Source organism: Octopus sinensis, linkage group LG4 (assembly GCF_006345805.1).
Source record: "Octopus sinensis linkage group LG4, ASM634580v1, whole genome shotgun sequence".
NCBI lineage: Eukaryota > Metazoa > Mollusca > Cephalopoda > Octopoda > Octopodidae > Octopus > Octopus sinensis.
In genome coordinates this window covers 76,731,235-76,747,595 of record NC_043000.1, presented here as the reverse complement: position 1 = coordinate 76,747,595, position 16,361 = coordinate 76,731,235, and the positions used below count along the sequence as shown (strand labels likewise).

Below are 16,361 nucleotides of genomic sequence, written 5' to 3'. Positions count from 1 at the left end.
GTGTGTGTGTGTGTGTGTGAGTGTGAAAATCATATCGATATGATAAATACCAGACTGGAATGGGGTACCGAAATCAATATAATGGGTTGGAAAATCTTGAAGAGTAGCTCCAGTATGGCCGCACTCCAATAAGTGAAAGCAATAAAAGAGTTAAAGCATTTGCCTATCTGTGTTTATGAGTATCTGCACAACTGCCTCACACCTGAGAAATTCTCAATAGGTAATACGTTTTGCATATGAAATATAAATCTGTTTAGCATGAATGTTAGCAAGTTTCCATTCATAATTATAATATTCACAATTAGTTCCGTCATATCTATTAGAAGGAATTTAAAAACTAATGCTTAGTATCTATCACCGTCGTTGGAAATAGTTTTGACTTTGTTCCAGAGAATATCTATCTATCTTGTACAGGTGATAGCTAGTGCTGCCACAGGAAGCGGAGTAGAACTCAGTGCTCTCTTTTACCTCGCTTCCTCTTGTCTTAGATTTGATGAAATTCAAATCAATACATCATGAAAGACATGACACATAACTTGTCAAAATGTATTTTATTTGGTGAAGTGGCTATTTAGACACAAAAAGATATCGACAGCTTCACGCCCTCTTATCCTTGGCCAATCGGAACATCCAGGATATGACAGCTGGGGAAGAGTACTCAACCAGTATGTATTTCAACTGAGTAGACATGATATGAAGTTTCTTACTCAAAGACACAATGCACCATCAGGTGTATGTATGTGTGTATGTATGTATATATGTATGTATATGCGTGTGTGTACATGTGTGAATATTATGTACATACATAAATATACACACATATATGCCTGCTTATAGATAGATAGATAGATAGATAGATAGATAGATAGATAGATAGATAGATAGATAGATAGATAGATAGATAGATAGATAGATAGATAGATAGATAGATAGATAGATAGATAGATAGATAGATAGATAGATGTCCCTTCCATGGTAAAATTTACTTTGTTTAATATTTCAATAATCAGTTGACTATATAACATTAATTATCATGCTGATCACGTCTATTGTTAGTTTATAAAGTTTCAATTGACTTACCTGTTGTCTGAGGTTAAACCCTGATCTGTAACCGCTTCCTCACTGTTCCGTACACAATAGGCTGACCCATTGCAACCTATCAAGGATAGAACAGATTGCTATAATAAAAGACCAGATCAGGAAAACAGACAATGAATACACTAATGAGAAACCTTTTAGTTACTTGTAACTAATATGTGTATGTGTGTGTGCGCACGCGCTTGTGATTTGACTGTAGCAACAAAGTTTTTTTTTATGTATGTTATGACCGAATATCCTGTACATACATGCTCATATACATAAGAGTAGAAACAAACCTTTTTTGAAAATAAAAATTTCATGAAATTTTTCTGTATTACTCCACATGTATTGGGTTGTTTTTATTTTTTGTTGCCTGTACTTCAGTACATTAGGTTCGGTGTTATTATTATTTTGTTTAGGCACAACAGACCAGACTACTGGAAAGAATAATGCCTAACGCCAGTCTAACTTTAAATGCCAAGTATCTTCCTAAGTATCTTAGCTGTTCCTAATAGCACTGTTTCCTGGAGCTGCACTAAACTGGGTTTTATGCTTATTTCTTCTATCCATTTGTTCAAATCTTTAGGGATAGTTCCTAATACACCTATAAGTACAGGGATACATTTTACCCGCACTTTGGGTCCATTTCGTCCGATTGTACATTCTATGTTCAAATTCCGTGGTGGTCGACCTTGCCTTTCATCCTTTGAAGGTCGATGAAATAAGTACGAGTCAAATACTGGTGTCGATGTAATCGACTATTCCCCTCCCACCAAAATTTAAGGTGTTCTGCCTATAGAAAAGAGAATTATTAATGTTGATTTCAAATTTAATTTTGACACAAGGCCAGCAATTTCGGGCGGGGGGAAATCGACTACATCGAGCCCAGTCTTCAACAGGTACTTATATTATGATGAGGATTATTAATATGATTATTACTTTTATTCTTGATATACTTGTTGCCTTTATTGCTATTGTTCATCTTAACACTTTATTATATGTCATTTCTCTCTTGTCTCTCGTTTCTTTGATATTTTTCATCCTTGTACTATGTCTTGAGGCCTTGTAATCAATAAAAGAAATCCTCATTATCTTCATCATCGTTGACATTATAATTATTACTTTTATTAACCTTTAACGGGTGGAAATCTTTTTCATACACTAAGGGTCGAAATGGGTCATTTTGACCCGTAGCCCTTTTTTAATTTTAATGTGCATCAGATGACATTCATTGTTCTTTTCATTGTCAAAAATGTTTGTTTCGAACACAGAAACGAAAAAAGGTAATTATTCATCACAATGAACTGAAATGCACTTTAGTATTTTTATTCCTCACAATCTTTGCTGGTTGGAGGTCCTTGGTGCTCCTTGTACATTGGTTTGACACATTTTGAGCAACACGTGTTTGTCTTGTGACCTTTTCCAGCACAGAATATTATCGAACTCTTCGTCCATCTCTTGGGATACCTTCATCAGGATGTACATGAACTAGTGGAATATTCATTCCCAATCTAGAAGCACAGGTTTCAATAGTCTTTTGCAACTCCTGTATTCCAGTTCAACTTTGCAAACGTATTTCAAGTTGTTCCCTCATAAGTTCTTTTCCAAATGATCTCAAAAAATTTCTTCGAGATCGTAGACTATCCTTCTCGTTATTCCAAATGTATATCACAAAGGAATTCAAGCAAACTTTGTCCAGGAAGGAATAGAACAATGACATCGGCCATCGGTCCGTGCGTCTGGAGCAAGACGTAGCAGCACATTTTTTTGTCAGCAGTGTCCACACTGTTTTTAGTGACATTGTAGAATGTCACTACTGAAAGTATCTATTTGTGTCCAGTTAATTTGTCAATGCTTGCACTAAAATGCATCGTAGGCAGCAATATAACTGCGTTTTTTTTTCTTAGACACATATAAAACAGTCATCAAATCTTTTCGGAATGCGAACTTGGAACTGTGAACCTCTCGATATCTCTTCGGCATCATTTCTGGTGAATGTCTGGGTTTTTTCTTCATCGTTCCAACGAGAGTTTCTTTGTTTTTCAAGAAATTTTCAGCTAATGGTACACAATGGTATATTAATCGTTGGCGCAGCTTGATGTCATATGGTTTATTGGAAAGCTGGAATGGACCATCAGGCTGTTTTCCAGGGTGCATTTCCATATTGCATATGTAATTAATTTGGGCGTCAGATAAGCATTGCAGCTTTATTCCATATTTAGTAGGTTTTAGAAGCATGTTTTGGACAAATCCACATCTGCCTCGAAATACTTCTTGAGCTTCGTCGAGAGTCAAATGCTCTGTAAGATTGTACGTCTGACGAAAAACTGCCACCACCCTTTCAAAAATGTCTCGAATTGGAGCGAGACGGTCGGTTGCACGCTGCTCATCAAAACGCATTTGACTTAGGAGAAATTTGAATCATCTCTAACACATCACGGATCACAAGTCCATTCCAGTTCCTACAGAATTCCAAAAGTTTTCAATGTCGTGACGAGAAGCTTTCTCAGTTCCAGAGATGACTATAATTCCCAAAACAGCCGAAATTTCCTAACTAGTCGTTTCACCAGCACAGTATTTGGAATTGTATTGTTCCTTGACCATCTCAATTCTTTGGTTTGTATGATCTGTAATTTCGTTTATCAAAGCTGGGGGTATGAACAGGTTAAAGATTTCCAAAGGAGATTTTGGACTCATTGCAACGCCAATCGCACTCGGTTCTCCTGTCCTATGTTTTGGGCTCCGTGTTGCACATTGAAACGAAAACTCAACTCCTGACTTTGCACGCAGGGCAGAACACCTTCTCCAAGGACGTAGGACGCTTTCACTATTCTCATCAGAACTTGATAACTCTTGTTCTGACTTGGAGTCATGGTCATTTTTCTCAATCAATTCTTCTTCGGATTCAGAATCACTGAACTCATTCTCAAAGTCAGAAAAATCTGAATCACTTTCCAGCAATTCTAGCACACGTTGTGATGTCATTTTTCAACCTGAGAAAGTAAAAAGTAAAAGTAAAATAATCTAACATTCAGAGTCTAAATGAGTCAAAATGACAGATACATAAATAGTAGATCACTGGAGAACAAGTGCCACAAAAAACTTTTCCAATTTATTAAGAGAGGCAGCTAGAGGAAAGGGTAGACAATTTCAACTAACAGCGCAAAAATCAGAACGAAAATGTGCCTTCATGAGTCAAAATGACCCATTTCGACCCGATAAAGGTTTTAAATGCAGGAAAAATTAGTAGTGTGTCAGATAAAATCACCAAGATCAACTTCACGTAATTGACTAATGCACTTTAATCAAAATTGCTGGCCTCTGCCAAAATTTTAAACAGTTATTATTATTATTATTATTATTATTATTATTATTATTCAGTAGTTTTATTTTTATATCGTGCTTTCACTTCACTACCGAGCGCAGCTCTGTGTGCCTTGGGTATGTGCTGTGATTTGTTGTGATGCTCTGATGGTTATTGTATGGAAAGTGTTCTGCGTAGGATGTGTGCAGTGCCTAGTAGTGCAATTTTCTGTATGTTATATGTGTTTGTAAGTCCTGGTGTTTTTTTCTAGTTACCTCTATTTCCAGGTCTTTGTATTTTGAGAGTTTCTCCATTTCTTTTAGAGACACGTTGTCATCTGCCGGTATTGATACATCAATTAGAAAGCATTTTTTTCTTCATGATCTCTGACAACTATATCTGGTCTGTTGGCCTTAATTTCTCTATCTGTGTGTATCGGCATATCCCAGAGTATGGTTGCTTTCTCGTTTTCTGTGACCTTTTCTGATGTGTGCCTATACCATCTTTTTTCTGCTGTTATTCCATAATGTTGGCATAGCTTCCAATGTATGTAGGTTCCAACTCTGTCATGTCTGTGAATATATTCCTTCTTAGCCAGGACTGGGCAGCTAGAGATAATATGATTTATTGTTTCTTGTCCATCTCCACATATTATTATTATTATTATTATCATTATTATTATTATTATTATTATTATTATTATTATTATTATTATTATTATTCAGTAGTTTTATTTTTATAGCGTGCTTTCACTTCACTACCGTACGCAGCACTGTGTGCCTTAGGTATGTACTGTGATTTGTTGTGATTCTCTGATGGTTATTGTATGGAAAGTGTTCTGCGTAGGATGTGTGCGGTGCCTAGTAGTGCAATTTTCTGTATGTTATATGTGTTTGTAAGTCCTAATGTTTTTGTTATATATTTGTCTGAATATTTTTTTATCATGCTTAATGCACCTACTATGATAGGAATTGTTTCTGTTTTTAGATTCCACATTCTGGTTACCTCTATTTCCAGGTCTTTGTATTTTGAGAGTTTCTCCATTTCTTTTAGAAACACGTTATCATCTGCCGGTATTGATACATCAATTAGAAAGCATTTTTTTCTTCATGATCTCTGACAACTATATCTGGTCTGTTGGCCTTAATTTCTCTATCTGTGTGTATCGGCATATCCCAGAGTACGGTTGCTTTCTCGTTTTCTGTGACCCTTTCTGGTGTGTGCCTATACCATCTTTTTTCTGTTGTTATTCCATAATGTTGGCATAGCTTCCAATGTATGTAGGTTCCAACTCTGTCATGTCTGTGAATATATTCCTTCTTAGCCAGGACTGGGCAGCCAGAGATAATATGATTTATTGTTTCTTGTCCATCTCCACATATTCTGCAGTTACTTGTTATATTTCTTTTCATTACATGTTTTTGGTAATTTCTGGTGGGGAGGCTTTGATCTTGTGCTGCAATTAAAAATCCCTCTGTCTCTGCTTTGAGTCCTGAGCTTCTTAACCATTGCTGGGATTTTTCTTTGTCTATTTCTTTTGCGTTTAGTTTAGTCCAGTATTTACCATGAAGGGGCTTTTCTTGCCATCGTTTTATCATGGTTCGTTGCTGTTCTATTTTTAGTTTGGATTTCATTTGTTTTATAGCTTTTGTTGTTTCTTCATCTTCTTCTTCTTCTTCTTCATAATTATTAGGTGGTATGATTTATTGTTTGTATTTGTCAGTTTCCTTAAATACTGAGAACAGTTTTTTGTTTTGCTCGTGTTTTGCCGCTATTTGTATCAGTTTTCCTTCCTTCTGAAGTAGATATTTTTGCAGTCCTCTGGTGGTTATTTTATAGTAGTTTTCCAGCTTATAAGGCCTCTACCACCTTCTATACGTTGAATATATAGTCTTTTATGTCACATTTTGGGTGATGCATCCTAGATCCTGTCATTATTTTTCTTGTTTTTCTATCTATTTTGGTCAGTTCATTTAGTGTCCAGTTAAGGATATTGAAGCTATAACTTATAACTGGGACAGCTAAAGTGTTAATACCTATTATCTTGTTTTTAGCATTGAGCTCTGTTTTTAGTATTGATCTAACTCGTCTATAATATTCTTTTTTTATTTTCTCTTTCATTTGTGTGTGTTGTGTCTTATCTAGTTCATGGATTCCTAAGTATTTGTAAGTTTGACTTTGGTCTAATTCTTTTATTTCATTGGTTTTATCTAGTGTGATGTTGCTACTCTTAACTAGTTTTCCTCTTTTCATGGTTACTTTGGCGCATTTTTCTAATCCAAATTTCACATCTATTTCTTTGGTAAATCCATGAACTGTCTTTAATAGTGTTTCCAGCTGTTTGTCATTTGCAGCGTATAGTTTTAGATCATCCATATATAAAAGGTGACTGATCGTTTTGCCGTAACATTTATATCCGCATCCAGTTCTATTTAGCATAAGAGATAGAGGTTACAGTGCCAAGCAGAAGAGGAGTGGAGAGAGCGTGTCTCCCTGGAATATTCCTCTTCTAATGGGGATGGCTTTGGTTTTCATGTGTCCCTCTTTTGTTTGGAGCTGTAGCACTGTTTGCCATTTATTCATAGAGTGCCCTATGAATTTTATAATTGTTGATGCTACTTTGTTAATGGCTAGTGTTTCGAGGATCCATGTGTGGGGGATGCTATCAAACGCCTTTTTGTAGTCGATCTAGGCCATACTGAAGCCTTTCTTCTTTCTGTGGCTGTCTTCAGTTATGGCTTTATTAATCATTAGTTGATCTTTACAGCCATATGAGCCTTTGCGGCATCCTTTCTGCTCTTCTGGGAACAGGTTGTTTTCGTCCAGGTGCTTGTTCAGCCTTTGCGATATCACTGCAGTAAATGCCTTGTACATTGTAGGGAGACAGGTTATTGGTCTGTAGTTTTCTGGTTTTGCTGTCTCATTGGATTTGGGAATTAAGATGGTTTTCCCCTTCGTGAGCCATTCAGGCATTGTCTCTGGCTCTGCTAGTATGTTGTTGAAGTTTTCAGCTAGCTTTTTGTGCATTCCTGTTAGATATTTCAAGTTGGGGATCTTGTCATGCCCAGGTGCCTTCCAGTTGCTTAGTCTTTGCAGTGCCTGGGTGACCTCTTCAGTTGTTATGGGGATCCAAAGTTGCTCAGATGCTGAGTTTGTTGTTTTAATACTCCTTTTTTTTTTTTGGTTGTTCGTTCGCCGACCATATTTCTCTCCAGAATTCTTCCACTTCTTCTGCCGTTGGTGCTGCAGTGATTTCTATTTTATTTTTGCCAAGTTCTTGGTAGAACTTTTTGAGGTTGGAGTTGAACTTTTTGTTTTGTTCAAAGAAGCGCTGGCGTTTCTCGTACCGGCGGATCCTTTGTGCTTTGGCAAGGATATCTTGCTTCAGCTTTTCTTTTATCTCAGGTAAATCTTTTTCTGTGATGGTATATTTGCGGAGTATTTTTGGGTTCTTTTTGTTGCTCAGTAGCGTTGATTGTCTACTGATTTCATTAAGAATCGACAGATCTTTTCTCATTTTTTGTATTTTGTTTTGGATGTTATTTATCCACATATTTGGGTGGTGGTACTCCTGTTTGGATGGGTTTGAGTGAGTATCCAGTTTCTTTTGTGGCTGCAGTGGCTGCTGCGTATACTTATTATTATTATTATTATTATTATTATTATTATTATTATTATTATTATTATTATCATTATTATTATTATATTATTATTATTATTATTATTATTATTATTATTATTATTATTATCATTGCTGTTGTTATCAAGGTAGGCACACTGAGAGCCACAAATGTACAAGCAAGGAGCTTCAGTCAACTATATAGAATTAATTGCACCACTATTTTCGATACGCAGGATTTGAACACAGTATATAAAGGCATGCAAGTAAATAGTATTAGGGCGTTTCTTTGAACATTATAGCGCTTCTTCCACTCTTTATCATCTTAGGTTAATGATTAATTACAAATTTAATCTTATCTACACTGACCAGCCACTGCTCTACCAATTCTACTCACTATTATGTCACCAAGAAATTTTAGCCACCTCAACCGATTCAATTCAACCTCTCTTTTCGGTGATTAATTACAAATCTAATCTTCACGTCACTAGTCTGCCAATTCTGTTCAGTATTATTTAACCAAAACTAATCGTATTCTGTTAAGTAAAGGATGTAAAGAGAACCCATTTAAACCGAAGTAAAATTATTAATCAGTCACCAGAGAGTAGAATGTAGGCAAGAAGAGGAAATTGGCAGAATGAAATAGACATTTAACTAGTAAGTGGTAACAATAAAGTTGGCACCCCACTCTCTCTCTCTCTCTCTCTCTCTCTCTCTCTCTCTCTCTCTCTCTCTCTCTCTCTCTCTCTCTCTCATGCGCGCAGATTTTATATACACTTTTTTCGCGCACTTTCTGTCTTTCCCTTGCTTTCTCTCCATCTCTCGCACATTGGCACACAGACCCACATACTTTCGCCTTCTTTCTTACACATCCAAACGCACACTCACACGCACACACACCACACACACACATACAACACGCACCCACATACACACATTCTCTTTCTCTCAGTGACAAACTTCTACAGTCTTCAATAAGTCTAACTATTAAATTAGATTAACCGACTTCCGTTGCTTCTCTCCCAAGTCCTGAGGAAATTAGGACGACATATGGTTGAATGAAGAAATACTTGCTGCTTCGCTGAAATATTCAATGACTTGTAGGCAAGAATTACAATTCTTGCTTTTACAGTTTCCTCAGCTGCAATTTTCATTTTTCGCTTTCGTCATTATCACAAATTTTCAATATCACAAACTCGTACTTGAATTATATATTCTTCTTGCCCTAAGCAGATGACTACATTTTCACAGAAAATAACTACAGAATCTTAAATACATTTATATTTATATTTAATCTTTCATATTATTCAATATTACTATGCAGATGACGTACTATTAGTGGTTGACAATATGATATATAGAATAAAACATATCGGTCATATGTTGCTGAATATTATTGTATAGACGAGAGAATATTCATAAAAGCCGAGGGATACAGAATCAAGTATGGCCTACAATGATAGTGCACTATATACGGACGCAATGTTACCGAATAGTTAAGAAGTTCGCTTCACAGTTACGAGGTCCCCGGGTTCCATCCCAATGCGTCATCTTCGGAAAGTAGCTTTTTTCTATTGAACTAAGTTGACCTAAGATGAAATTGGGTAAAAGGAAATTGTGAAGAAATTCGTTGGATGGAATGTAACTTTTATTGAAAGGTACAGCCCTGTCACACACTGTATCACGATGATTCTGTCAGAGAATCACGTTAATGGTACCTGTGTCTCTAGAATACTCAACAACTTCAACACTAATTCATTGAGCAGGTAATTCAGACCCAAATCTACTATACAAACTGCTATGAGGTATTTGTGTATTTTTCTGTTCTAAATTCTAATTATGTGTGTGTGGATTTTGCCTTTCAACTCTCCAGGATCTAAATCATTTGAACAAACTCTGGGACTCGTCCCTCAATGTTCTATAACACACTGCCAAGGTAACCCAGGGACAACTACACGTCGCACTACCGACTGGTTTTATGAATTGGCCGAGGTCATACAACTTCTCGTCTCCAAGAAGAACAAGTTGCACGATGCTGTTCTAGAAAATCCCATCACTGCAACCCTGCGCCAAAACGGAAGGATGTTTGTGACACTGCACAACATGTCATCAGGAATGCACAAAACAATTAGTGGCTTCGAAAAACGCTAGAAATTAAAAGTTTTGCAGACGAGAACAACACCTATGAATTCTACGACTCGGTTAAGAGGACCTTCGGTTCATACAGAAAGGTGACTGCTCCGGTGAAATCATACAATGGCACCTTACTGAAAGAGAAAACTGCGATACTTCAACTCCATGAACCCAAGACACTTGAAAAGGTTCTAGATCTTCCTATCCTGATTGAGTTTGACAAGTCTCCACCACTTAAAGTATGGTGAACTCCACCTCACGTCCCATCTCCACTCTTTGCTTCTTCTCTGTTGGCAGAAGACTATACCTGATATCCAGTATTCTCACAATCTAAAAGTGCAAGGGAGACCGTGCACAGTAAAGCAACAGCAGGGTAATCTTTCTACTGGAAGATGCGGGCAAGATCCTCTCACGAATTCTCCTCCGTTGTCTTCTACTTTTTGTTGCCTTCTACTTCTTGTTGTCAACATGGTTATGGGTGAGTCGAAATGTGGATTTCGACCAGAAAGAAACACTTCTGACATGATGTTTGTGGACTGTCTTCTTGAAAAGTGTTGTTAACATCAGAGAGATATATGTTACGCCTTCATCGGTCTAACAAAGGCGTTTGATACAGTCATCCCTCCTATGTTGTAGCGCCTACTTCAGAAGTTTGGCTGTCCGCCAACATTTCTCTCAATCGTCCAGAAGTTTCATAACTGTGTGAAAGTGAGAGTGACAACTGGCGGAGGAAGCCTCAGAGCCCTTTGATGTCCAAATGGAGGTAAAACAAGGATGCTTCTTTGCCCCTGTGTTGTTTAACATTCACCTGGTAGCTATAACTCTTCTTTGCACCGAAGAAGACGGTATTTGTATCAGGTACCGATATAATGGCAGCAATGTCTGCTTCCATGAGAAGCGATGTGCTGAAGGCGGAGGAGGAAGAATGTCCTAGACTGATGCTGTCATCAACTTTGACGGACCTGTGGTGTGTGCTAGAGATTCGAATATAAAGGCACCTACCTTCTCTTCGCTCCGATGGAGACCCTTCAGTGGTAACGGATCCTTAGACACAGCCCGACCCGAACGCTAAAGATAGCAGCTGCTTCACCCAACCTTAGCAACGTGTTCACCCGTCTTAACACGCCGACGACCCTCGTTCGAAAAGGCTGAAATCCCCGCTCGCTGCGCGCACGTTCTGGCTTCCCCCTTCCGGTCAGCCCCAACTTCCGGTCAGCCCCAACTTCCGGTCAGCTCACCCAGCTGCTAACGTCATCCCACACGCCACCCTGATCTTAAAGATCACAGTCTCTCCGCTCTATGTCGTAGTCCACCATCCAACCGGGAGGGCGCCTTGCACGTCGAGATCTTCTCAAGCTGGGCACCTCGTTCTCCCCCTCTCCAGAATCGTCGTCCGTCGAAGCGACGATCCTGCGAAGGTCCAAGACGTGTCGCGGGATTCCATCCACAGAGATGTTGTTTCTGGAATTGACCGCCGGCACCGTTCCTCTGCTCCATTGAGACGTACAGCGCGCCTTTGGTGGATTAACCCAGACTTCCTCCCCTATTTTCACGCAAACGGGTCCCTTCTCTTCCTCGTGGACCTCCGGCGCTTTGCTCGGGTACCTCCATTCATATTTAAATACAGCTCTTTGCGGCACAGATTCCTCAGCTTGTCCGGATCGGGGAGACAAGTTGTACCAAAAACCTGCTTCAAGCGGCGAAATGTGCCCTCTTTCCGCTATGGCCTTGACTGTCCGATGGTGCCTCTCCCCGATCCCGTTACCGCTTGGCCTATACGCTGCTCTGTACAAGCGACGCACCTTCCACCGATCAAGCATAACCCTCAATGCTTCCGAACAAAACGCCGCCCCGTTGTCCATCAGTAGTTCTTCCACGGGACCTCTCTCTAAAAATATCCCGTTCAGGATCTGCGCGATCTCGTCAGCAATGCCCGTTCTCAACTCCCTCCAAATGGCCAGCCGGCCTGGCCCGCAGTCGATCATGGAGAGGTACATTCCCTGACGGTAGTGTGTCACATCCACAGCTACCCTTTTCCAGTGCTGTTCCACCGAAAGGCTTCCCTGTTCATGCCCACACGGAGCAGGGTCGATGGACTGACACCTGTCGCAGCTCCCGACCACCTTCCGGATGCTTCTCCTAGTGATGTCAGCATCAATTTTCTTCGCCAGATACAGGGTCCTGTCCACACCCAGGTGATGCATAGCATGCAGTCTCTTCAGTTCAGAGTCATCCAACCGACACGCCGCAGCTATCCCTTTCGGGGCCTCCTCCGGTTCTTCCAACCACGCTCTTTTCACCCTGGTCAGTGCGTCTGCCCTGTTTTTCTCCGAAGGCACGAAAACCACATTCAGCTTCAGTCCGAACTCGGCGATCAATTCACCTAGAACTCCTAGACGGCGCTTCACTAACATCTCCGCGGCACCTTTCGTCCGCACTCTCCTTTCACCGGTGATCACCGATCCTACCCAGCCAAGCACAGTGGCCGAATCCGTCCGAATTTCAATTGTGCGCAGCCCCCATTTCAGGGCCAAGTTAACCCCTTTCAACACCGCGTCTAATTCGGCGACATTGATGTGGTTTAAGTCATCTGCTTTCCGAAGCCAGGCCGCGTCCTCCACCGCAGCACCTTCGATTACCAACACAACCCCTATCGCTATACTGCTAGCATCACACCAGACGGTCCCGCATTCCGTCTTGGGCACGTACCAGTTCCCCCTGACCGGGTCTTCCGTTCTCGTCCTCTCTAGGATTTCCTGCATCATCCCACCTTGTCGCCCCAACTCTCCCTTCTGCTCGTCTCTTGGTGTAACTGCACGCCGTGCGCAGCCATTCGGCGATCGGGTAGTGACCGACCAACTTCCCACATACCGAGAACAGCTCTCTCCTGCTGACGCTGGAACTCAGCTGTGGCATTTCATTCCCTCTCCGGAACACCAATTCACCCGATCTATCTCTTCGCAGCTTCAGCCCCAGCGCGGCTCCCCCTTCCATCGACTCCGGTGGCTTCGCAATCAGTCCGAACTTCTCCAGATGTCTAACTACCTCGTTGGCTGGCACTACAGTTTCGTCCATCAAAATGTCGTCAGTGTAGGAGCTGGTGGCCTTTCTAATCTTGCCGTCTTTCGGAGCGGAATTCAGCCCGAAACCCAGCCTGGTTAAACAGTACGTCCGGCGTTTGTACCGCACCAGCTGATATCGCCAGTTTGTCGCTCACATGGAGCTGCAAGTATGCCGATTTCAAGTCGAAAATCGTCGCTGCCTCGGTCGACTGTCTCCACGCACGTAACGTCTCGCCACAAACGTCTGTCGCCTCACCTCCCGGGTGACACGATATATGCTGGTTTAGCTCCCTGAAGTCCAGCACCGGTCTGACTTTTCCCTTCGTAGGCTGCACCACCGTCATCGGGGGTAGCACTCTGCCCAGAGTGTCGCGTCAACACGCGATCTTGAGTCACAAGTTCGCTCAGCGCCATCTTTTTAATCCCGGGCAATTGTTGCAGGTGAATCCCTACATCGACGGGGAACCCATTTACAAATGCCAGTCGCGCTGCCTTCTCCGGACCTTCTCCCGTAAACCCAGCTAGCGTCGCTAACCTTCTAACTTCTGCCGAGTACTCGTCCACCTGTCCTCCTGTCCATCTAATCGTACCCAGCTTAGCAAAAGCTGTGTATTCACACTCTGTGTAGGCATCCCGCAATCGTTGCTCTATTTTTTCCTCGATCAGGCGTTCCTCATCCTCCATTTCAAGGTATAGCGTTAACGCGCTCCCTTCTAAATACAGCGCCATAAGACTTGCCACATCGCTTATACCTTGCAGTCTTGCCACCAGCCTGATTTTACGAATCCAGGCCACTACATCGCCTTCACCATTGAAGGGTCTGATGATGTCGCTGGCGATCCTGATTTTCGCAGACATCGTGGTGACGACTTATGTGGAGTGCCGAAATAGCTTGTGGTGTGTGCTAGAGATTCGAATATAAAGGCACCTACCTTCTCTTCGCTCAGTAGTAACGGATCCTTCGACACAGCCCGACCCGAACGCTAAAGATAGCAGCTGCTTCGCCCAACCTTAGCAACGTGTTCACCCGTCTTAACACGCCGACGACCCTCGTTCGAAAAGGCCGAAATCCCCTCTCGCTGCGCGCGCGTCCCGGCTGCTCCCTTCCGGTCAGCCCCAACTTCCGGTCACCTCACCCTGCTGCTGACGTCATCCCATAGGACCATCATAAGCAATAGGAAGCGTGTGTGTGTGTGTGTGGTGTGTGTGTGTGTGTGTGTGTGTGTGTTTGCATATATATATATATATATCGGTCAGAATCAAATGGCAGGAGACACATAACCTCTTTACAGCTGGAGGAAGGAAAGCATCATGGTCCCTCAGAAGCCCCCTTTTACAACACAGCTTTGGCGTGAAGTGAGCTTAAGGACTGCATCTACTATATACCAGGCCCTCGCACCCGCAAAAGGAAGCGCCACCGTAAAGTTGTTTTGGAAGGATATTCCTTAAATTAGTGGACAAACACTTAACACAGTCGCACAAATACGGGAGTTTGTTTACCAGACACAACTTAAGAGTTTTTTTTCAGTTCTGCGCCCAGCGTTAAAAGAATATTAGTGAGTACTCCTAAACCACGAGCAGAGGCAGTGTGTTCATGTAGAGTTTACAATGAATTTCCTGTGGGGATCGATGCAACTCAGCGGGTGTATGTATCAGGCTGAGACCTGACATGCATTGGCGACCACAGCAGCAGTGTTGGCAACACATCCTCCAATAACAACAACGACGACTACAATTGCAGTGGTGACGGCAGTGGTAGTCATACCAGCAACGTGTCAAACAGCAGAGGCAACCACAACAGCAATACCAACAGCTATATAGCGGCAACAGTACCAGCAATACGCCCGGCAGTGGCTGCGCGAGTAGCAATAGCAGCAGCAATCGCAGCGACGGCGGCAACAGTACCAGCGGCAGCAGCAACGACAACGTCAATACCAGCATCGGGCCCAGCAGTGATAGCAACATCGGCAGCATTACTGGCAGCTAAAACAACAACAATAGCGGCTGTAACACCATCAGCACAAGAGAACGAGAGCACAGACACAGAAATATGTCGGTTTCACAGCGTCTGTATAACCACAGGTCCTCTTTAGGATACCAGAAAGGTACAATATCAGGTCCCTAGCCAGCTACGCATGGTGTTTAAAAAAAGGAGAGTATGCCACACATAATTAAATGGAAGCTCTTAGTATAAGCGGGGATATATCTCAACGGGAGAAAATGCTGTAAGCTTTGCTTCACCGAAAAAGCTAGGATCCTGAAAAACACACTTGATCCGGGCACCTTTTAAAACTCCAAACACGAGATGTTTAGTCAATGCCATCATCAAAGGAAATTCTAGTTGAAAACATGGGATACTCCATTTGCAAACTAGAAAACTTATTCCAATTTTGAAAGTAGTTGGTGCTGACACGGCTGGAACCGATATAAAGGGAATAACTGCGCCTGGCCCTAAACTGTACCAGTGGGCTTTCTTTCCGGGGATTTTTTATTTACAAAATTAACAAACCATGATGTTTTCCGGCCATATGAGTCTAAGTGCTTTATTGGTGCGAAAGCAATGATCACTTTCAACATCACATACTTAATGGGTGTTGTTAAACGCTTTTAATCTTCGGTATTTCATCCAAGGAAATCCCCTTTTAAAATGTATAGTGTTGAAAAAACATAGTATACTTAAAGACCAGGCGAAACGAATTGTTCCGATTATAATCTCTTGGAGTACGAAGTGTGGGGCGCGGCTGAGAAAGACATCAACCCCGCAGCATGCAACACGAAGGCCGAGTTGGTGACCAAGGCCAAGGAGTTTGAAGATCTTCCCAGGGTCAAGTGAGGAATGCATACATCAGGTTCCATAGTCCTGTTGCGGTCGTGGTGAGAGCTGAGTAAGTTATAATCTGCTAGGCATAATCTAGTTGCTATTTTTTGATATTTTAAAAATACTTTATATTTTTAGATGGGATATTGTTCTCTTTATAGATAGATAGATAGATAGATAGATAGATAGATAGATAGATAGATAGATAGATAGATAGATAGATAGATAGATAGATAGATAAACATACACACACACTTACACGCGCACAATAGCTGAGTATCTCATTGTTACCGAGTAATTTTCACAATGGAGTACCTTGACAGACTTTCGGAATAGCACACTTAC

The 16,361-nt window shown here is 41.4% G+C and overlaps 1 protein-coding gene across 1 annotated transcript in view; it reads right to left on the bottom strand.

Annotated features, from left to right (window-relative positions):
* The window catches only part of LOC115210503 (cytosolic carboxypeptidase 2-like), a 291,706-nt gene that overhangs the window by 43,035 nt on the left and 232,310 nt on the right, over positions 1-16,361 (bottom strand). The window contains exon 21 of the mRNA XM_029779107.2: positions 1,081-1,156. Within this exon, the coding sequence (XP_029634967.1) occupies positions 1,081-1,156 (76 nt within the window). The remainder of the gene's footprint in view (positions 1-1,080; positions 1,157-16,361) is intronic.